Raw genomic sequence first — 23,816 nt, 5'->3', positions numbered from 1 at the left:
TAATCTTTGTTTATACTGTGCCAACAAGGATCATGTTGTATCATCCTGTCCTCTACTGGCAAAACAGAAAAAGGGTACGAAAATATACATTAACAGTCTTTCTCCTATCACGAAACCAATACATCTCACTATATCTTTCTCATTACAGTGGGACCAACGACATATCCAGACTGAGGCAATAATGGACTCAGGGGCTTGTGGCCTTTTCATAGATGCCGATTTTGTTAAGCTAAATAAAATTCCTACTGTGTGCAAGCATAAACCAATTTTTGACATATTTATTGATGGGACTGTTATACAAAAAGGGGCTATTACTCATCACACGATACCTCTACTTCTTTCCACTACTAAAGGACACACTGAGTACATCTCTTTTGGCGTAATACCCATATCCATACATACCATCATATTAGGGTACACTTGTTTCCCACATTGTACTATATCCAGTCTTGAGGTTGTTATTCCAAAGGTGTATCAGGATTTAATAGATGCTTTTGACATGAAGGAAGCTGAATGCTTACCTCCTCACAGGGTTTTTGATTGTCCTATTGACGTCATCCCTGGTTCATAAATTCCACATGGAAAGATCTATCCTTTGTCACAAAACAAGTTATGCCATTTACGCCAATACCTAGACGAAAATCTTAAAAAAAAGTTTTATTAACCACTCTACTTCTCCAGAAGCAGCTGGTATTTTTTTTGTTAAAAATAAAGATGATACGTTAAGACCGATAATTGATTACAGAGCCCTGAATGCCGTTACTGTTAAAAACCGATATCCCCTTCCTCTCATACCTGAATTACTCAAACGTCTCACTAACGCCACAGTTTATACTAAATTAGACTTGAAAGGAGCATATAACCTCATCCGTATAAAGAAAGGTGATGACTGGAAGACGGCATTCAGAACTAGATACGGTTTGTTTCAGTATAAGGTTATGCTTTTTGGGCTCTGTAATGCCCTGGCTACTTTTTAACATTTCATAAATGAAATATTTAGAGATTTAACGGACATACTGTATGTGTAATCATATATCTTGACAATATTCTCATCTATTCAAAATATTCTCATGAGTATGAAAAACATGTCCGATGGGTTCTCACATGATTACGTGAACATGGACTTTTCAGAAAATTAGAAAAATGTCAGTTCCATGTTAATAAGATCAAATTTCTTGGTTATATAATTTCTCCCAATAACATCCAAATGGACCCGGATAAGGTTTCAGTAATCTCTAACTGGCCTCAACCTACCTCAGCAAAATCTCTTCAGAGGTTCTTGGGTTTTTCCAATTTGTACAGGAAGTTTATTTTCAACTTCACCACTATAATTAAAACTCTAACCCAACTCACTAAGAAAAATCAAAGATTTTCGTGGACTATCGAAGCCCAAGAAGCCTTTGATCACCTTAACCATAGTTTTACTATGGCCCCCATCTTAAGCCTACCAAACCATAAACTCCAATACATTCTCGAAGTAGATGCTTCAAATTAAATGATTGGTGCTGTTTTATCTTAACGTAATAATCTCACTTCTAAGCTCCATCCTATAGCTTTGGAAAATTGGAGACATCTATTAGAAGGTTCAACAGTTCCGTTTCTGATTTACACTGACCATAAGAATTTAGAATACTTATCTTCTCGGCAAGTGAGATGAGCACTATTCATGGTTAGGTTCAATTTTCGTATTACCTATAGACGAGGATCTCATAACACTAAGGCTGATGCCTTATCCAAAATATTCGATTACATTCCTGAAAAAGACTCTTTAAATCTCATAATTCCCCCTGAGAAATTCTTGGCTGGTATTACTTCATTTGAAAAAGAAATACTCGAAGCTCAAAAAAGTGAATCTGAACCTCCCAAAAATTGTTCCAGAGATCATTCTTCTGGGTTGTTCTACCATTTAGATAAACTTTATATACCACATAAGCTTAGGGACCTCATTTTATCCCATCATCACGATAATGTGCTATCAGGACATGTTGGGGTTCAGAAGACTACAAAATTAATTAAAAGATATTTTTTGGTGGTTTCAAATGGATCAATTGATTCATAATTATGTCACATCCTGTGAAATATGTGCTAGAAATAAACTCGAAATAAACTTGTTCTTAAAAAAACAATTGGATATTTAACCTCCATACCATCCACCATATCCATTTCCAAATCAAGTCAACTCCCCAGCTGCCACCGACTATTCCATATCCTTGGATATCTTAAAGACACACCTCACAAAGGCTAAATCACGACAAAAATACTATTACGATCTACGACATAGACCAAGTCCCAACTACAAGATTGAAGACTTGATTTGGTTGTCTACCAAACATTTGAAACTTCAGCTACCCAGTAAAAAATTAGCAAATCAATTCATTGGTCCTTTTCCTGTGAAACAGATTATAAACCCTAATGCAGTGGTTTTGGATTTACCAGACTCTTATAGAATACATCCGTCTTTTCCCTTTTCTTTATTGAAAACTCATGTTCCTAACAGTCGATCTAATCGTCAAATGGTACCCCCTCCACCGATCAATTTTGATGACCATGAAAAATTCGAAGTTGAAGCTATTCTCGACTCACAAATTAGACATCGGAGACTGGAGTATTTAATAAAGTGGAGAGGTTACGGACCTGAAGAAAATTCTTGGCAAAAACACTCTGACATTCATGCTCCCCTCTTGGTAGCTGCTTTTCATCGCAGATACCCCTCAAAGCCTCGCTCAAACTCCCCGGAGGGGATTCCTTGAAGAGGGGGATATGTGATATACCTTTAAGGGTGACTCCTCCTATTTTTTGCTCACAGTTACTTAAGTTCCGCTCATTTTCTTCCCCATTTCCTGAATATTGAAGTTTACCTCGTATCCAAACTTTACTTTAGTGTGGATAATTACTTATTTTTGAACAGCTGATCTACTATCAGCTGATCCGCTCTCCACTGGTTAGCGGTCTCAGCTCTACAAACAATCATTTGATCGGAACTTCCTCTTCCAATCAGCTTCTCTGAACTACAACTTCCTTACGCCGGAACGGACACCTCTCAAGACGAGACTCCTCTATTCACTTCATACCGGAACATCCCTGAGGTATCCTGTTTTCCCTTCATCTGATACCACCTGTGTGGAACCGGTTATTTTGAAAGCAATCTTATCTCTGCCGTGTATGTTTAGAGGAACTGCAGCACGCATTCTGTCAGTCTGTGTCCAACAGCCACTACCGCAAGTATATTTTTGTATCACCAATAACTTGGTTTATTTGAACTTGTTAGCATTATTTTGCTAAACATCAACTGCTTTATGTGTTGATTTTCATAAGAATACTGGTATTTATCAGGAACTTATTTGTGTATACTTTACAGTCACTTGATCTTGCAAATCTTCAGTTCACCTTGCAAACTGTTACTTTGTTGCATTCTAGAATTCAGAATTCTCCTAACTCAGAATTTCTGCTTTTGTTTGGGCATAAGTCATGATGTCATGTGTACCATTCCTATTGCAGATAAACTTATCTGAATAATTTGCTCTGCTAGTTTAACCCATTCAATCTTCTATATATTTTGGGTTAATTTATACAGAGCTACAAATCTGGATTTGTGTGTTAGGCTAAATTCAAACATATTTAAAAGAGCCTTTAACCAGTTTGAGATGATTTGAGCTTTGTGACATGGTGCATGATCCTGCTGGAAGCAGCCATCAGAAGATGGGAACACCGTAGTCATAAAGGGATAGACATGGTCAGCAACAATACTCAGATAGGCCGTGGCATTTAAACAATGCTCAATTGGTACTAAGGGGCCTAAAATGTGCCAAGAAAATATCCCCCACACCATTACACCACCACCCCCAGCCCGAACCGTTGATACAAGGCAGGATGGATCCATGTTGGTCATATTTTGGTCAAAAGTGTAAACTATGAAATACGAGTATTGTCTATCTCTTGAAACAATGTAATGAGTTTCTAATAGGAAGAGATCAATTAACCATGTAAATAAGTGTCCTAGTTTGATTGCTCTAGAGTATATAGAAACCTGCATATAGGAAATTTCCATATATCTGTTTTTCTCCTTTGGAAAAAATTAACTTCAAGTTTATGTAATAGGATTATATATACTAGCTTCTTTAAACAATCTGTATAGCTAGTATGATAGGATTATGTAGCTATCCTAGAATTCTCCTTTTGGGGATGATGACATAAAGCTCGAGTTCTAAAGAGTAAAAGTTCTGAAGAGTAATGAACCTGTATAAATAAAACTAAGAGTTAAAATAAATTGACAGATGAGAGAGGGAGGTCTTTAGGACCTAGTAAAGCTATCTGATTAAAGCAGTAGGTGTATGTTTTTAAGGTACCAATCAGGTGAGAGTTGGTTCTTTAAATGTATGTTGTAACTAATTCACAATGAGTCTATGATTACGGCAAATCTATGCTGAAACGCGTAAGACTGTCATCTTACTTGCTGCTTTTTGTACATTTTTTGATGCTGCTCTACTTGTTTTTATATTCTTGTACTATGTGTACTTAATAAAATGGACACTTGATTTTTTATATATTGAGGGTCGTTGCCTTCTTGGAAACCTGTTTTTTCTATATTCTAGAGGAGCGGGAAGCTCCTTTGTTTCAAAATATTGAGACCCTACCTTGGTTCATCAAAGCGGATCCTTGAACCAGAGATTGAGCCCAGACGCTGGAGATCGAGTGGGGATTGGTAGCAGAGGAGTGAGAGTGGTGAGTGGCTATAGAGCGGCGCGCAAGGAAAGACAGCGCAAAGGAGATCGAGGCACGCCGGAGAGTGACGTCACACATAGAAGCCGGGCACATGAGCTGCGAATGTAGCAGGGGTAAAGGAAACCCCTGGAGTGGGCCCAGCGTTTGTGGAAGTCGGCAGAGAGAACGAAGGGGCTATGGAAGCCTTATGAAAGGTAGTTCCTCCAGCAAGTCCGACAGAACCATATACTTGGAGCGGTGAGTCACACAGCGTTTGCTTGATACTGGCGTTGCTTAAATTGTATGTTGTTTGCGCTCCAATATTAGCCACTCACCTGCACATACCCATCCCACCGCAATGCAGAAAAATATTACAGCATATTGGGTGAAGCAGTATTATTATTACTAACTATCTCTGTGGACAAGATATACATATTTATATAGGAGTGACTCCTTAAACTGTTTCCTTTTTTGTAGGATGGATCCATGCTTTCATCTTGTTTATGCCAAATTCTGACCCTACCATCTGAATGTTGAAGCTGAAATTGAGACTCATCAGACCAGGCAACATTTTTCCAATCTTCTATTGTCCATTTGTGGTGAGCCTGTGCGAATTGTAGCCTCAGTTTCCTGTTCTTAGCTGACAGGAGTGGCACCCGGTGTGGTCTTCTGCTGCTGTAGCCCATCTGCTTCAAGGTTCGACGTGTTGTGCATTCAGAGATGGTATTCTGCATACCTTTTTGTAACGAGAGGTTATTTGAGTTACTGTTGCCTTTCTATCATCTCGAACCATTCTGCCCACTCTCCTCTAACCTCTGACATCAACAGGGCATTGTCTTCCACACAACTGACGCTCACTGGATATTTTATCTTTTTTGGACCATTCTCTGTAAACCCTAGAGATGGTTGTATGTGAAAATCCCAGCAGATCAGCAGTTTCTGAAATACTCAGACCAGCCCGTCTGGCACCAACAACCATGCCACGTTCAAAGTCACTTAAATCCCCTTTCTTCCCCATTCTGATGCTCGGTTTGAACTTCAGAAAGTCGTCTTCACCACATCTAGATGCCTAAATGCATTGAGTTGCTGCCATGTGATTGTCTGATTAGCAATTTGTGTTACCAAGCAATTTAACAGGTGTACCTAATAAAGTGGCCCATGAGTGTATATATATATATATATATATATATATATATATATATATATATATACACACACACACACACACCTTTGAGCTCTTCCAAGTCAAACATCTTGACATATACCATATCCCTTTTTAAAAAAGTGAGTATGTTTTTTTTTTGTTTGGTTTTTAGAAATAGAAATAATTTAAATACCTTTGCTCTTCACTTAAAAGAAATTGTTATTTTTATTTTTAAACATATCTATTTAAATACACAGATATTTCTTAATGCATCATCGGCTTTAGCAATGTTGACCTAGTGTAACTTTAGGTTAGCGTACAAACAAAAACTGAAGAGGCTTTTGTAGCATGCCCCATAGAAGTCATTGCGGAAAGCAAGTTAGTGCGGTCACGCTATCCAACTACCAGATGTTAGCATGCCTGAGTTTTTTGCTTGCATGCAACATTTTTACTTTTATCTTGTAATATGAGCACAAGAATAGGAGCGCTATTGATTTAAGTAGCACGATGCTAGTGCTCAATAGTGCTAATATTTTTGTGCTCCACTTGTAATCTAGGCCTTTGTCAATCAAAAGTGAATACCCTCTACTGTCAATACCACTGATTCTACAGAAACTGTTAAATACAATTCTTAAAGTGTAGTCCAAAAGAAGAAATAACAATATCACTGAATATTATCAAAGAAAAAGTGTTAAACATTAAAAAAAGGTGCAATTTATATACAATCACCATAGTTCACTTTAGGAAATCTATGATAGCAACTGTATGCTTGGTGGCCTATCTGAAACAGTATTGGTTACAAATAGACCGTCCTCAGGTGTGATTTTAATTCTCTCATGTGTGATCCACATTTGGATCATGGACTATATATATTTATTTATTTATTTAAATTCTGCAGAATGTTTTCTGGCAGAGAGACAAATATAAAATATCTCAAACATAATATCAAAGTAGACAAACAAATACAGTATCTGTTCCCTATAATGTAAAGTCTCATGTCTGTGTATAAATTAGCTTAATTCTGGTAACGAGGGTGGTGCAGTTTCCTGGACCAATGTATTTAATTTAACAGAACTAGTATCTAGCAGTTTAAATATTTACCATTTTTCATCAACCAACATAACATCTCTAGAGGGTCTCATGCGGCTTCTAACTGAAAAAGCTCTCACATTATGTATATATGAATTTATGCTGAGGTAGAAACACAATTTCAGTGAACTCTACTGTTATTATTATCATTTATTTGTATAGCACCACAAACTTCCGTAGCGCTGGGTACAGAGATAGCGGTATACAATGACAAGGATTTGTGATAAGATACAAAACATAACAGACTAAACAAATCTAGTACAGGAGGAAGAGGGCCCTGAACCTTTAATTAATCTACAAGTATACATCTTTTCCATGGGTTAAAAATGTCAGCATTCACATAGACCACATGATATATAGAGGGTCAAGTGGCTCATTTGAAAGAAGAGGTCTCATGGGTTCAGGAGTTTATTTCTGGCTGAGAAAGAGGAGTAGTTTCAGAGCCCTCCTACATAAATTGGTCTAAACCTGTTGTCTAACAGCTAAGCATCAGCCATTACACTGAATGATGAGATTTTCATCTCAAATGTGCATGGTTTATGACTTAATTCCAAACCATCTACACAGATGCTTTGAGACTTTGGCTGATTCATGTTTTGCTACATGCCTATGTTTTAATGAGTAAAATAAAGTTGTTGATTTTATACACACACTGTTTTGGAGTACCAATTTATTTTTGGAATGATATCACAGCTGTACTTGAAGGGACACTGAACCCAATTTTTTTCTTTCATGATTCAGATAGAGCATGCCATTTTAAGCAACTTTCTAATTTACTCCTATTATCAAATGTTCTTCATTCTCTTGGTATCTTTATTTGAAAAGCAAAATTGTAAGTTTAGAAGCCGGACCATTTTTGGTGAACAACCTGGGTTGTTCTTGCTGATTGGTGGATAAATTCACCCACCAATAAACAAGTGCTGCCCAGGGTGTGAGCCAAAAATTGGCTGGCCCCTTAGCTTAGATGCCTTCTTTTTCAAATAAAGATAGTAAGGGAATGAAGAAAAATTGATAATAGGAGTAATTTAGAAAGTTGCTTAAAATTGCATGCTCTATCATGAAAGAAATTTCGGTTCAGTATCCCTTTAATGTTTAAAACAGTTTACAAGAGCTAAAAGACAGTCTTCCAGATTCACTTGAGAACTCTTAGAACGTTCTAATCAGAAAATTCTCTCTTTATTCCTAAATTAGAGAGCGTATGTACTAAGAATGAGTGAAAGTGAAACTGGATGACTTTAAAAATGTATCTTTGTTGTACTAAACACAGCTAGATCTTTCAATAATCCTGCTGTCATTATTACCTTCCACCGCCTCCGGAGGTACTGCTTCCTGAAGTTCTCCAAATTTACCAGAGACTTTTTTCTCACCATCAACTGTCGCTTATCGGTTGGCTGCAACATATAACATAGTACTCATTGTAAAATAAATTTAAGGTAAGAGTGTAGAGGGTGAATATTATGGGACTAATTGTGGAGAATTAAAAGGACCAGCGTGGGGGAGATATTAGGAGAGGTCAGTGGTAGTTTTTTTTTTTTTTTTGGGGGGGGGCAAGGGTTGCAAAGCATCCCTAATCTTCTATTTTGCAAGGACATTGGGCTGAGGAGAAGGTTAAAAAGGTATAAATGACTACTCCCTGCACCTGTCTTTTAGGCAGGCTACCACACCCCTGGATCCCCTGTCCCTGCCCTTAGAACACCTACAACTACACCTTCCCCTGACCATGGAAAACCCATAGCTACACCTCCACTCACCCTGTGCCCACTCATAAAACACCCATGACTAAACCCAGGAGTGTTTGCCCCCCCATAATAAGGTTCCTGAAACCACCACTGGGAGGAGCTGGAGAGAAGTTATAAGAAAGAGATAGAAGAGACAGATAGGGGAAGAGTAGACAGGGTAGTTACGGGAGTAGATACAGGGTTCATTTAGGGGAATCACATTGTAAGAGCACTTGTTTAAGGAAATGTATGTGCCTTGAGGCTGGTGGATGCAATGGAAAGTACAGCTATCATTGCTGTAACTTATATAAACAATCGTGAAACTCATTTTTATTTAGCTAATTCTATTCCAATGTATCTATCCAACATAAAATAAAGAATAAGCTATTAAGGTATAATATATAGTTATATCTATCTATCAATATAAAGCAGTTTATTTTTTTTACTATAATTCCCCTTTGATACAGATCAAGAGGAGCTGAATAAGAGATGGAAGTGTCTGATCTAATGAAACTGTCAGTTATTTTACAGAGCATACATTATATTTATATGTATTAGAATTGCTTTAGTATGTAATCTCTCTTTGTTAGTTGAGGAGGATTAGTGATTATAGGGTTAAGTTTGATTGCTGGTTTAGCGCTGGAAAAGCGTAGTGTCTTTCACTGGACTTGGATTCAATGAATGCGGGATCCTGAGCATAAATGTATGTTGAACACACTACTGATGTTGTATTTACTGATTGTAGAAACAAACTACAATATGCAGTACTAGTAAGTAAAACTGTATGTTACTGCTGTTTTGGTTCATAATGATAAATCCTTGGAGACATGTTTTACTGCAGTATCACAATATATTGCTGATATGTACGGTTGTATTGCTGGTACAACTGTAAGCTGGGTGACAATATGATACCGTTCTTGGTTCATTGTAGCTGTGATTTGTGAGTTCATCAACAATGTCATAGGCAAAGCTGGAAAAATATCATCCTAAATCACTTAAATAAGAAAAAATATTCTTCTTGAAGGGACATGGCTAAAAACTGGTTTGTTAATATATATTAGTGCTACCAATCATTGTAAAAGTGACAAATTACCTTATAGATATATATATATATATTAGACATTTATTTATTTAGTCTTTATTTGAATTACTCTACTAGCTGCACTGGGTCCCCAGCTTTTTTTGTAAAACTGACTCAGTCCAGTGAATCACAAGGCACACCATCTGCCCCATTGACATCTCCGTCTAATTGGCAACAGCAAATGAGATAACATTAACAACACTTAAGGGACATTATAAACTCATTTTTTCTTTGCATAAATGTTTTGTAGATGATATATTTATATAGCCCATAAAGTTTTTTGTTTTTTTTAAATATATAGTTTTGCTTATTTTTAAAAAAACATTGCTCTGATTTTCTGACTCCTAACCAGGCCCCAAAGTTTTATGAGAATACCGTCAGATACCTACTCCAGCTTGCTCCTGTTTGTGTAAAGGATCTTTTCATATGCAAAAGAAGGGGGAGGGGGGAGTGTCTTATTTCTCCCTTGCAGTGGGCTTTACAACTACCTTTTCAACAGAGCTAAACTGAGAGCTTCTAAGTAAGTTTTTAAACTGCTTTATACTGGATTTTTATATCAGTATCTGTGCATCTTATTCTTTATAGTAGTGTTTATTACATGCAGTTATATGAAAATTAGTGTATACTGTCCCTTTAAGAGATGTTTTCCCAGACTGAAAAGCGGAAAAAAAATGGAATGCTTTTAAAACGTACCTTGTATGCAGTTCAATGAAGTCATTAATTTCTAATACATTTATAAACACTAATTTAAGGTCCCTTTAATGCATCACCTTTATATGTCCCTTTAAGCAAATTGTTATAAGAGAATAAAGCACAAAACAGTTATAACCTAGTTACAACATCAGTTAGGGCTATAAGAAGTGCCTACACAAGTTAAAGGGATAGTAAAGTCCAAATTAAACTTTTAAAGATTCAGATAGGGCATGTTATTTTAAACGACTTTCTAATTTACTTTTATCATCAAATTTGCTTTGTTCTCTTGGCATTCTTTGTTGAAGCTAAACCTAGCTCATATGCTAATTTATAAGCCGTAGGAAGGCCGCCTCTTATCTGAATGCATTTGACAGTTTTTCACAGCTAGAGGGCGTTAGTTTGTGTGTTTAATATAGATAATATTGTGCTAACACCGTGAAGTTATTTAAGAGTCAGCACTAATTGCCTGAAATGCAAGTCTGTCAAAAGATCTGAGATGAGGAGGCAGTCAGCAGAAGCTTAGATACAAGGTAATTACAGAGGTAAAAAGTATATTACTGTAACAGTGCTGGTTATGCAAAACTGGGTAATGGTAAATAAATGGATTATCTATCTTTTTAAACATAACATTTTTAGTGTTTACTATCCCTTTAACTAAATGGCACTCAGAGAGCAATTGTAAATATTCGTACTCATCATAGAAACAAATGCTGAGCCTGGCCACATGCAGCGGCTTTTGGCTATTTTCAGAGATTTTATAAAGTATATTTTATAACCGTACAACACCCCCCCCCCCAAAAAAAAAAAAAAAAACTATGCTATGTACTTAAATAATTTATATGCAGGTGAGATCTGACATTCAGTTGCTGCCATGTTGAATTGTTTACTTATTTTATTGTACTAGGGTTATCATGTCTATAGACACTTGCTGTAACATTTGTTCAAAATCTTGTTTGGGTTTTATATTGTATTTTTTTTTTTTAAATATTATTTACATATACATTTGGCAGCAGCAAATAAATCAATAATATTGTTTTGCCTCCTCATCATTCATTCACTGATAAATCAGTTTATTCCAGCATCCTGGCTCAATGTGTAAAGAGATTATGCACCCATGCTTAGCTTCTGATATGTATATGCATAGAGTATGTATATATGTGTGTGTATCCATACTATACTAATTATACAGATGCCAGCTACATAATTATCTTACTATAGTTTCCATTTGCACAGGCTTTTTTAGAGGGCTGTATAGAATATATAACGTCTGTCACTGGCAAACTGGCAGTAATAACAAATCAATTATATTTAGATGTAATTTTATATATATATATATATATATATATATATTATGTGTGTGTACTGTATATATATATGTATATATATATATATATATATATATATGTGTGTGTATATGTATATAATTTTTATGCAGCACAACCACTGTCTGATTTGCTATGCAATGCTACCACTGTTTAATTTTCTGTGCAGTGCTACCACAGTTTTATTAGCTATGCTGCGCTACCACTGTTTGATTTATATTTAGCTACCAATCAGCAAGCACTGCTCCTAAGCTTACATTCCTGGTTTTCAAATACAGATACCAAGAGAATGTAGAAAAATTGATAATAGGAGTTAATTAGAATAGTTGCTTAAAATGTCATGCTCAATCTGAATAATTTCCCTTTAACTAGCAAGGGGGTGGTATGTAATGGGGGGGGGGGGGCAAAATGTATCCTCGCCTGTGTGGCCAAAAATCCTAGCACTGGCCCTTGTTGAAAGTTAAACCTAGATAGGCTCACTCATATGCTAATTTCTAAGCCGTAGGAAGGCCGCCTCTTATCTGAATGCATTTGACCGTTTTTCACAGCTAGAGGGCGTTAGTTTGTGTGTTTACTATAGATAACATTGTGCTCACACCGTGGAGTTATTTAAGAGTCAGCACTAATTGCCTGAAATACAAGTCTGTCAAAAGATCTGAGATGAGGAGGCAGTCAGCAGAAGCTTATATAGAAGGTAATTACAGAGGTAAAAAGTATATTACTGTAACAGTGCTGGTTATGCAAAACTCGGTAATGGTAAATAAAGGGATTATCTATCTTTTTAAACATAACATTTTTAGTGTTTACTACCCCTTTAACTAAATGGCACTCAGAGAGAAATTGTAAATATTCGTACTCCTCATAGAAACAAATGCTGAGCATGGCCACATGCAGCGGCTTTTGGCTATTTTCGGAGATAGATTTATTATTGTAAAAGTGCAGCATACACAAATATCTGTGCAAATCAGGATATTTGTGTTGCACTTTTACACTAATAAATATGGCATCAAACATAGCTTAATGCAGCTGCCTGCCATACTTAACATTCATTTCTATAACCAATGCCCAATAATAATTTGTGATCATGCCTACAAATTGCTTTGCATAGTCTTTCAAGCCTCTGGAAATCAAGAGGTTAAGGAAGGAATTATACATTGCAGATCTGATATCTCTTTGGGAAGTTGTCTTACAATGTTGTTATTGGAACTGCAGACCTCTCCCATATCCGTGAGCTATAAAATATTAGTTTACACTAGTCCCACAACAATATCTTAATGTGATCTGTCCCCTGTCTGATATTGTACTATAAACCATCTGATTTAACCCCGGAACAGGGTCAGCTGACATTCTCTGCCAGGTCTATGCTTCCTGTTTTTAATGTTGATTATACAACAATGCAGCTGGATCAGCTGAGAATATGACAGGTTTATTGTTCGTCTAGAACTGATTAGCGTTATTTCCAACACAGGATAAAAATGTGCTGTGGTTCTCTCAGATCTGTTGTGCAAAAGAACACATTTTCTGACATTATTAATACATAGGGGTAAAGCCGTACGTGTATTTTCATGCTTATTGAAAAAGAAATGTAACAGCAGCACGTGACATATTTCACACAAAGGGAAGCGTATGTACACATGTGAAAACCATATAAAGGTGCGTTAACTTCATGTGCAAACCCAATAAAAGCATTGCATTTTGCATGAAAACTATATTTTATAACTGATGAAGGAAAGATTTGTAAAATAAAATCCAAATTTTGTTAAATTATTTGTACTAAGAACCATGTTGTATGTATGCTTATACAATATATGGGATGATACACCTTTGAACTACAGTTGTCATTAAAGGACCAGTAAAGTAAAAATTAAATATTCAGTAATTCAGATAGAGCATGCAAATGTATTTCTATTGTTAAATTTCAGAGGCGTAAATAGAAACCACAGGGCCCAGGTGCAAGAATCTAAGAAGGACCACCCCCCCCCCCACAAAAAAGGTCAATTTGATACATATATACTGTATCTCTCTATCTCTCTCTCTCTCTCTATATATATATATATATATATATATATATATTTGTTAACATTTAATACAGAACAAAAATATATGAATCAGATTACATGTCTGCAAAAGGAGGTACCCTGTGCCGACAGTCTGTGAGATGGTCTGAACCCCTATTACTGTATATAGTTACACTGTTTAACCCACTAATACTGTATATAGCGAGTTAGTGACACAGTCTGTAATCTGCCGATGAGTGTCAAGGTTTTTTCCCTGTTTTGTTTGCCATGTGCTGCTGGCAGCCATTTTACTCACCTCTCTTGCTGACTATGGTGCATTGTGGGGGATGCTGCTCATCTCCTGCACTTCCTTTTATGGCCAGACTGGTGTGCATCATCTGTGTGAGACAGGATGCAGTCTCAGAATTGTGATGTCATCACTTATTATTTAAAGGGCCTCTGTTCAGTATGCTTTGGCTTTGCATTGTCTCAGACCTGTTTGTGAGAGTTCCTGTGTATTACCTGGCTGCCTGACGTCCTTCCTGGTTCCTGATCCCTGGCTTGTTCCTGACTCTGCTGTTTTCCGTGTTCCTGATTCTGGCTCGTCTGACTATTCGCTTTGGCTCCTGACTCGGCTCGTCTGGCTACCAGCTCTGGTTTTGACTCCTGGCTTGTTATTTGACTTGTGGACTTTTTATTATTTGTTTATTATTAATAAAGGTGTGATTATTTTTGCACTTCTCGTCTCAGTCTGATTCCTGGCATCCTGACATTACGCAAAGGCCATGAATCCTGATGGTGCTAATAATCCACCTTTACCTGCCATCATTTCCAGGATGGATGAACAGGATCACCGCTTGGATCAATTTGCACTAGCCCTGCAAACCCTGCTGACTCGCACTGCACATTTGGACCAAAGTGTCCCACAAGTTATGGCTGCTCCTGTTTCCACTGCTGCACCTATTCCTACCAGGAGCATGTCCGGTTCTGCACCTCTACCTCAGCGATATGGAGGCGATCCTATTAAGTGCAGAGGGTTTTTGAACCAGGTGGCCATTTACTTTGAGATGTTACCTCAGGCGTTTCCCTCTGACAGAGCTAAGGTGGGATTTCTCATCTCGTTACTCTCTGACACAGCTCTTGCCTGGGCTAATCCCTTGTGGGAGACTAATAAACCTGTGATTTCAAATTACCCTGAATTTGTGGCCTCCTTTCGAAGGGTATTTGATGTTCCGGCTCGTTCCTCCTCTGCTGCTAAACGACTTATGTCCATTCAGCAAGGTACAAGATATGTTGCTCAGTATGCTATTGAGTTCCGTACGCTTGCCGCAGAGGTAGGTTGGAACCAGTGATGTGCAGTCACTAGAGGCAGGTGAGGCAGTGCTTCACCTCTCATATGGGCAAAAATAAATATTTTTTTTTATTGGCTTTAAAAAAATAAAAAAAATTGCTATTTTTTTTCCCCAGCATTTTTTTTTTCACAGCTACATGTTGTGCAATGGAGAGGCACAAGTAGGTCTGCCCACCATTACACAACATGCTGCACCATCTACTGGATGAAAGTGGTTAAGATCATTGCATGGCCCATTATCTGCTTATTTGAGGCAGTCCCATTTGGGCTGACCCAATCCAGTGAGAGGCATTAGTAAGTGGAACTTAGGGTTGGGGCTGGATGTTAAATCATATAAAACAAAACAAAAACGGAAAAAAACAACTTTCATTTATTTTGTTGCTGTCCTGTGAAGCTGCTAGCTTTGCTAAAGTGAAAAAGAGAGTTCTATACTTCCCCTCTAAGTGCAGTGGGATGTTCCACTGTCACTTCCTGAATCCTTACAGATCAGGAAAGGGAGAGAGGCAGAGAGAGCAGTGTTTCAGCCACATTTTATTGTAGTAAGTGCTGCAGCCGTAGATTTTACTGAAATGGATTCTGTTAGTGAAAATGATAATTTAATGAATGTGGTTTAGTGTTTTTGTTGAATTGTGTTCAGATACAGCTCATTAACAGGGGGACAGTAAGTGAGCATAACCCAATACTGACAGGAAGTCAAAGGGTCAATTCAAATTTAAATCCATAATTTAAAACCCAGAGTTTGAAGTTAAGTGTGCAGTGTCCACTTTATTTAAATTAAAGTTTTTGACATTGAATATGGCTAAGCCTCCCTTTTTCATGGTTATTTGATTTAATTGGGTACAAACTCCATATATGTTATGTCTGTTCAGTCAGAGGATGCAGTATCTATATTTATTTTTCTCTGTGTCTCCATTTATTTAAAGACTGCTGTTAACTTGTAATTCACAAATCAATTGAAAGCTGTTGCATTGTGTTTTTAATATGTACTGGTTTTATACAAGTTTATATTAATAAAAAGGAGATAATGAGTCATTTAAAAAATATATGTAATTATTGCAGTTGTTAAATGTTTTTAGAAATAATGCCACTGTAAAGTAACTAGTTAAACACATAGTCAAAGGGAGACATTTAAAATTAAACTTTCATGATTGAGGTAGAGCATGCTATTTTAATAGACTTTTCTAGTTATTTATATTTTGAGAATTAGCATCAACTGTTACTGGCCCCATGTCAGCAAATCAAATTAGTTTTTGAAAGGAACATGAAAGTCATAATTACATTTCCATCATTCAGATAGAAATTGCACACAAAAAAAAAAAACTTTCTATTTTACTTTTATTATTATGTACTTCATTCTTTTGGTGTCCTTTGTTGAAGAGCATACCTAAGTGGGATGTGCACGTGCATATGAACACCATATTGCAGCAGCTGTGTTGGCAGTATTGATAACTTTGTGTAAAACTTGTATGGTAAATTATTTCTATTTTTATAATACAGTAGTGAGTAGAGAAGAGATTGTGTATCATTCTAATTGCTTAGTAACTGGCACTGTGCCACAGAATTGTGAGTGTGTATGTGAGCAGAGTGTGTGTGGGTGTCAGTGAGCAGAGTATGTGTGCTTTATTCTCCAGGTAATCAATACATTTCCGATGAGCTGGTGCTTTAGTGCAGTGTTTCTCAACAATGGTCCTCATGTACCCCCAACAGGCCAGGTTTTCATTATAGCCAAATCAGTGCAAAGGTGAAGTAATCAGCTGATCAGTAACTCAGTGGTTACTAACTTGCTCTCACCCATCACCTGATTATGTCACCTGTGCACTAGTTCAGCTATCATTTAAACCTGCCCTGTTGGGGGTACTTGCGGCCCTCTGTAAATGTGTTTCTCCGGCGTATCATATCTAGTGCCTCACCAGCCTCTGACCTCACTGCACATCACTGGTTGGAACAATGAACAATCAGACTCAGAGAGAGACCCTCTTTCAAGGAGCGCTTGCGGAAGCCTCCTGTTCCGTTGTCCCCTACGTGTTCGTTCCCACCCATGCCTCCCTCTCCTTCCATGCCTCCTGGTCCCGAGTCACCAGGTACTGCTGAGCCGATGCAGTTGGGATTCACGTGTCTCTCCACGGCGGAGAGGGCCTTTAGGAGGAGGGAGGGTCTCTGCCTCTATTGTGGGTTACAGGGCCACCTTTTGAACTCTTGTCCTACACGGCCAGGAAATGCTCACATCTAAGGTCCTGTTGGGGGCAGACCTTGGGTGGTTTATCCTCGTCCGCGGAACCGCTTAAGGAGAAACCTTTGGTCACGGTTGTCCTTTCCTGGGTGGACTCCTCCATAGTCACCCAGGCTCTTGTTGACTCCGGTGCTGCAGGCTATTTCATTGACAGTGCTTTTGTATCAAAGCACTCCATTCCTGTTTTGCCTCAGTCCGTTCCGCTTGCTATTGTCCCTTCAGCCCGCACTCGTTACTCACGAAACTGCTCCGTTGTCCATGGCTGTTGGGGCGCTCCATTTTGAAACCCTCCAGTTCCAGGTGATAAACTCTCCGCATTTTCCGGTTGTTCTGGGTTATCCCTGGCTCCAAAAGCACAATCCCAGTCTCGACTGGCGCAGGTCCGAAATTTTGTCGTGGTCCCTGCAATGTATTTCCTCTAGTCTTCGGAAACCAGTTAAAGTCTTGTGCACTTCTTCGGAATCTCAATTGCCAGAGGAGTACCGAGAGTCCTAGACGTTTTTGACAAGGTGCGTGCTGGTACGTTGCCTCCTTACCGGTCTTACGATTGTGCCATAGACCTGCAACCCAGAGCCATTCCTCCTTGGGGCCGGGTTTACCCTTTGTCTGTTGCAGAGAATTGTGCTATGGAGGAGTATGTTGCCGATGCTCTGTCGTGGGGGATCATCCGCAAATCCTGCTCTCCTGCAGGGGCTGGCTTCTTCTTTGTGAAGAAAAAGGGTAGCGAGTTAAGACCATGCATCGATTATAGGGGTCTTAATCGTCTTACCATTAAGAATGCTTACCCTATTCCGCTCATTACGGAACTCTTTGACCGCCTCAAGGGAGCTACGGTCTTTATTAAACTTGATTTGAGAGGAGCGTACAATCTCGTTAGGCTCAAGGAGGGCCACGAATGGAAAACAGCGTTTAACACCAGGAGCGGCATTATGAGTATCTTGTAATGTCCTTTGGCCTATGTAATGCTCCTGCTGTTTTCCAGGATTTTATTAATGATGTCCTACGAGATATGTTGCAACAGTGTGTTGTGGTGTACTTAGACAACATCCTCATACACTCACCCACACTTGAGGCTTCAGAGACTTCAGAGACTACGTGAGAATGGCCTGTTTTGTAAACTCGAGAAATGTGAGTTCCATCAGACTCAAGTAACCTTCCTAGGTTATGTTATCTCCGTTGCAGAGTTCTCCATGGATCCTGATAAGTTATCTGCAGTTCTGCAGTGGCCTCGCCCAGTTGGTCTTCGGTCTATTCAATGTTTTTTGGGGTTCGCCAATTACTATAGAAAGTTTATTAAAAACTTTTCTTCCTTGGTCAAACCTATCACAGACATGACCCATAAAGAGAATGATCCACTCCATTGGTCACCTACTGCCATTAAGGCCTTTGATAGTCTTAAGACTGCCTTTGCTGCCGCTCCAGTTCTGGCTCATCCTAACCCTGTCCTGCCTTTCGTTCTTGAGGTCGATGCGTCTGAGACTGGAGTAGGTGCCCTCTTGTCTCAACGTCCTACGCCTGATGGTTCCTTGCATCCGTGTGGTTTCTTCTCTAAGAAATTGTCTCCAGCGGAGTGCAATTATGAAATTGGCAACAGGGAATTACTGGCCATAATTTGGGCACTCAAGGAATGGAGGCATCTTCTCGAGGGTACTAGCGTGCCAGTGCTCATTCTTACTGACCACAAGAATTTAACTTATCTATCTGAACCAAAATGTTTGTTGCCCCGACAGGCCAGATGGGCGCTATTTTTGTCTCGGTTTAATTATGTGGTCTCCTACCTGCCTGGTAGTAAGAATGTTAGGGCCGATGCCCTCTCTCGACAATTTTCGTCCAAGGAGGAGTCTGTACCTATACGAGAATGGGGGAGTGGGGCGTGAGGGCGCTAGTGAAAGCTTAAGAAATCTAATTGGTGAAAGTTTCACACAATATGTGTCTGTGTAGTCAATGTCTGCTCGACTAATTACTCTGATTATATAAAACCAAATTTTCAGTGTTAATTTATATAAATATATAATTTGTGTTATAATTTGTGTTATTTAACGAGCATAACACAAATTATATATTTATATAAATTAACACTGAAAATTTGGTTTTATATAATCAGAGTAATTAGTCGAGCAGACATTGACTACACAGACACATATTGTGTGAAACTTTCACCAATTAGATTTCTTAAGCTTTCACTAGCGCCCTCACGCCCCACTCCCCCATTCTCGTATAAACACAAAATAAGTCTGAAGGACTCATTTACTGTGAGGTGTTTGGAATCACTGTTTCCAGCGCTCTACTTACTCCACTCACACCAGGAGTCTGTACCTACTCCTGTTATACCTCCTGACCATATTTTAGCTACCATACGTACTAATTTGACTTCTCCCTTGGGGGAGGAGATCCTGGCTGCACAAACCAAAGCACCTCCTGAGAAACCTAGTGGTAAGTGTTTTATTCCTGAGCATCTTTGAACTAAACTTTTGCACACTTACCACTATCCTAAAGCCGCAGGTCACCCAGGCAAGAACCAACTGATTTGGTCTGTCACTCAACAATTCTGGTGGCCAGGTCTTCGTTCTGATGTTGCTGCGTATGTTGCCTCCTGCTCAGTTTGTGCACAGAATAAGACTCCTCGACGTCTTCCTGTGGGTCTTCTTCAACCTATTGCTAATGGTGAGCGTCCTTGGACACATCTTTCCATGGACTTCTTTGTCGAGCTACCTGTTTCCAATGGCAATACTGTTATCCTTATGGTGGTTGACCGTTTTTCTAAAATGTCACATTGCATTCCCTTGATGAAGTTGCCTACCGCTCAGGAGCTTGCTTGAATTTTTGCCCGGGAGGTCTTCTGTTTATATGGGTTACCCAAGGAGATAGTGTCGGAGCGGGGTAGCCAGTTTGTCTCCAGATTTTGGCGTACCTTTTGTGCTCAAATAGGGATCCAGCTTTCCTTCTCCTCGGCATATCACCCTCAATCCAATGGGGCTGCGGAATGGTCTAATCAAGCTCTGGAACAGTTCCTCCATTGCTATGTCTCAGATCACCACAATAATTGGTCTGAACTGTTACCTTGAGCAGAGTTTGCTCGTAATAGTGCTATTAATGCTTCCTCCAAGTTATCCCCGTTCATGGCGAATTATGGGTTTCAACCATCCTTGTTGCCCGATTCATTCATGTCTCAGGGTATTCCGGCTTTGGAAGAGCATCTCCGGCAACTCTGTTCCACGTGGTTGCAGATTCAGGATTGCCTTCATCGTTCTATGCAGCGTCAAAAGTTCCAGGCTGATCGTAGGCGTCTGCCTGAGCCTTCCTTCGTTGAGGGGAGGGTACTGTCAGGGTTTTTTCCCTGTTTTGTTTGCCATGTGCTGCTGGCAGCCATTTTACTCACCTCTCTTGCTGACTATGGTGCATTGTGGGGGATGCTGCTCATTTCCTGCACTTCCTTTTATGGCCAGACTGATGTGCATCATCTGTGTGGGACAGGATGCAGTCTCAGAATTGTGATGTCATCACTTATTATTTAAAGGGCCTCTGTTCAGTATGCTTTGTTTTAGACCTGTTTGTGAGAGTTCCTGTGTATTACCTGGCTGTCTGACGTCCTTCCTGGTTCCTGATCCCTGGCTTGTTCCTGACTTTGCTGTTTTCCTTGTTCCTGATTCCGTCCGTGGCCGGACTTTTAGCCGACAGACACTTGGCCGACGGACATTTGGTTGATGGACATTTGGCCGATGGACATTTGGCCGAAACACAAGTGGCTGTCAGATAACAGTCCGGCACGAGATAGATAGATTTGATAGATAGATAGATACATAGATTAGATAGATAGATCAATAGATGCAATAGATACATTTGATAGATACGATAGATAGATTTGATAGATAAATAGATAGCTTTGATAGATAGATAATTTCCCAGACAGAGAATTACAAAACGTGCGGCCTGGGACCCATGGTAAGGTTCCCAGAGGCAGTTGCGGCGCCCGAGGCTCTGATTAGAACAGAACACTCTGGAACGTATCTGCCCTCGGCCGAAATCGGAACATTCTTTAGCTTTCTGTCTGTCAGCCAAATGTCCATCTGCCAAATGTCCTTCTGCCAAATGTCCTTCTGCATTTTGTCAGAGCACCGATTCCGGCTCGTCTGACTATTCGCTTTGGCTCCTGACTCGGCTCGTCTGACTACCAGCTCTGGTTTTGACTCCTGGCTTGTTATTTGACTTGTGGACTTTTTATTATTTTTTTGTTATTAATAAAGGTGTCTGATTCCTGGCATCCTGACAGTGAGATGGTTGGCCTGACCCTACCCGCCCCTGTACTTTATAAAGTGACCACAGTAGTCTGTGACATGGTCCAGCCCGCCCGCCCCGTACTGTATATAGTTGTACTGTATAGTGACACTGTTTACCCCCCCCCCCCATGCTGTAGTAACAAGGTCTGTAATTTGCTGGTTCCACAAACAAACACACACACATATATGCATAAATACACACACATACACACAGTCACATACACACACACATAAACACCAATGGGTGAAACACTAATCCCTGTAGTCAGAGAAACTATTTAAGCATCACGTCACACTCACATGCTATCAGTGCAGGCAGTGGCAGGTCAATGTTTTTTATTGGGGGGGGATTTTTTTTTTTTTTATTAAAACTGGGCCCCCACCCTCAGGGGCCCAGTCGCAGTTGCGTACTCTGCACCCCCTGTAGTTCCGCCCCTGTTAAATTTGCTTTCTTCTCTTGGTATTCTTTGTTGAAGAGTAAAGCAAGGTAAACTGATAGCAGCTAAGGAGTGTGCATGTGTCTATAGCAGTCTATTGCAGCAGTGCTTGCAACTACAGTATGTATAACATTGCTTTAAACAATGTTGGAAAAACTGCTGTCAGATAGCCAAAGACACGTCCCTCAGCTCACCTAGGATTACTCTTTAACAAAGGATACCAAGAGAACTAAGCAAAATTGATAATATAAATAAATTTGAAAGCTGGTTAAAATGTCATGCTCTATCCAATCAATTTAAGTTTCATTTTCAATTTACTTGCCCTTCAATGTGTTATTGTGGGAGCTCATAAAACCTTGTTTCTCTCAGCGGTATCCAAATAATTGCGGGTATCTGAATAGATGAGCAAAACTAGGCGAGGGTAAAAATAACATTTTGGGAAATTCTAAGAGATGATTTTTCAGTGCAAGTAATTTTTGTTTGTAGTTTTATTTTCATTATTCACAACATTATAGTGACATTAAACACCTTTTACTTTTGTGTAAAAATGATGCTTTGTCTCACACTCACTAGAGAAGCCATACAGCAAAATATGTACCTAGGTTTTCAAAATGTTGCAAATTGTTTGAAAAGAGACACTTAAGTCAACATTACGGGCTAGATTACAAGTGGAGCACAATATTATGCTTTTGCAAGTGTTATATTTGCGCTCAACTCAATAATACCAGCATACGTAAATGTGCGCTGGCATACAAGTTAGGCGCAATGTGAATGCGACTTCACGTTCGCATTGCCTGGATGCCTTGCGCTCACAAGAGTGCACTTTTATAGGCTCCAATAGAGACACGGCAAAGCACCTAGTGGAGTACAAACACAGTCCCCATTTACCTCAATATATAGGCACTTACAGTGCCATATTTCTTTGTTAAACACCCCACATCACCTCACTTTAACCCCCATAAATGCTATATTTTTTATTTATTGAAAAGAACTATCCACTTTATTTGGGGGGCAATTGAGGCAGATTTTTTCCTGACCTCTTGTTAATTGAGCTAAGCGCAAAGCACTCCCGTGAGCACTTGTAATGGCTGGTTATTTAATGTGTACCCTTAAACGTGCAAATTTTCCCCTTTACAGGTGCACATTAAAATAGCGCTCGACTTGTAATTTAGCCCTAAATGTTCACAATTCAGTCAGAGCATGCAATTTTAAAATAAACTTTCCAATTTTCTTTCATTATCAAATTATGCACAGTGTTTTTAAATGCACACTCTCTGAGGCACCAGCTACTACTAAGCATGTGCATATGTATAGGATACAGGAGGCTGGAAAAAGTATGCACTTGTTGATTATGCTATTCTACTGTCTTTAAAGGGGACAATGTACACTAGATTTTTCTTTGAATAAATGTTTTGTAAATGATCCATTTATATTGCCCATCTGTGTTTATTGAAAATCTATAGTTTTGCTTATTTTTTAATAACATTCTGCAGATTTTCAAACTCCTAACCAAGCCCCAAAATATCAGATAAATTTTGAAGTCTACAGATTCTTACTTGCTCCTGTTAGTGTAATTGGTCTTTTCATATGCGGGGGAGGGGAGTGTCTGCTCTTCCAGCTTTCTAAGCCCCTTTCAATGGGTGTCCCAGCCTTACCTCATCAACAGTGCTAAACTGAGAGCTTCTAAGTAAGTTTTTAAAAAGTTTTATACTGGATTATTAGATCAGTATCTGTGCAGTTATATAAAAATGTAATTGGTGTAAAATGTCCCTTTTA

The 23,816-nt window shown here is 39.0% G+C and overlaps 1 protein-coding gene across 1 annotated transcript in view; it reads right to left on the bottom strand.

Moving 5' to 3' along the window:
• Positions 1-23,816, bottom strand: part of DAPK2 (death associated protein kinase 2) — a 169,112-nt gene that overhangs the window by 30,801 nt on the left and 114,495 nt on the right. Inside the window, exon 11 of the mRNA XM_053717284.1 lies at positions 8,236-8,325. Within this exon, the coding sequence (XP_053573259.1) occupies positions 8,236-8,325 (90 nt within the window). The remainder of the gene's footprint in view (positions 1-8,235; positions 8,326-23,816) is intronic.

Source organism: Bombina bombina, chromosome 6, assembly GCF_027579735.1.
Source record: "Bombina bombina isolate aBomBom1 chromosome 6, aBomBom1.pri, whole genome shotgun sequence".
Taxonomy (NCBI): Eukaryota; Metazoa; Chordata; class Amphibia; order Anura; family Bombinatoridae; genus Bombina; species Bombina bombina.
This window is presented reverse-complemented; position numbering and strand designations above follow the sequence as displayed.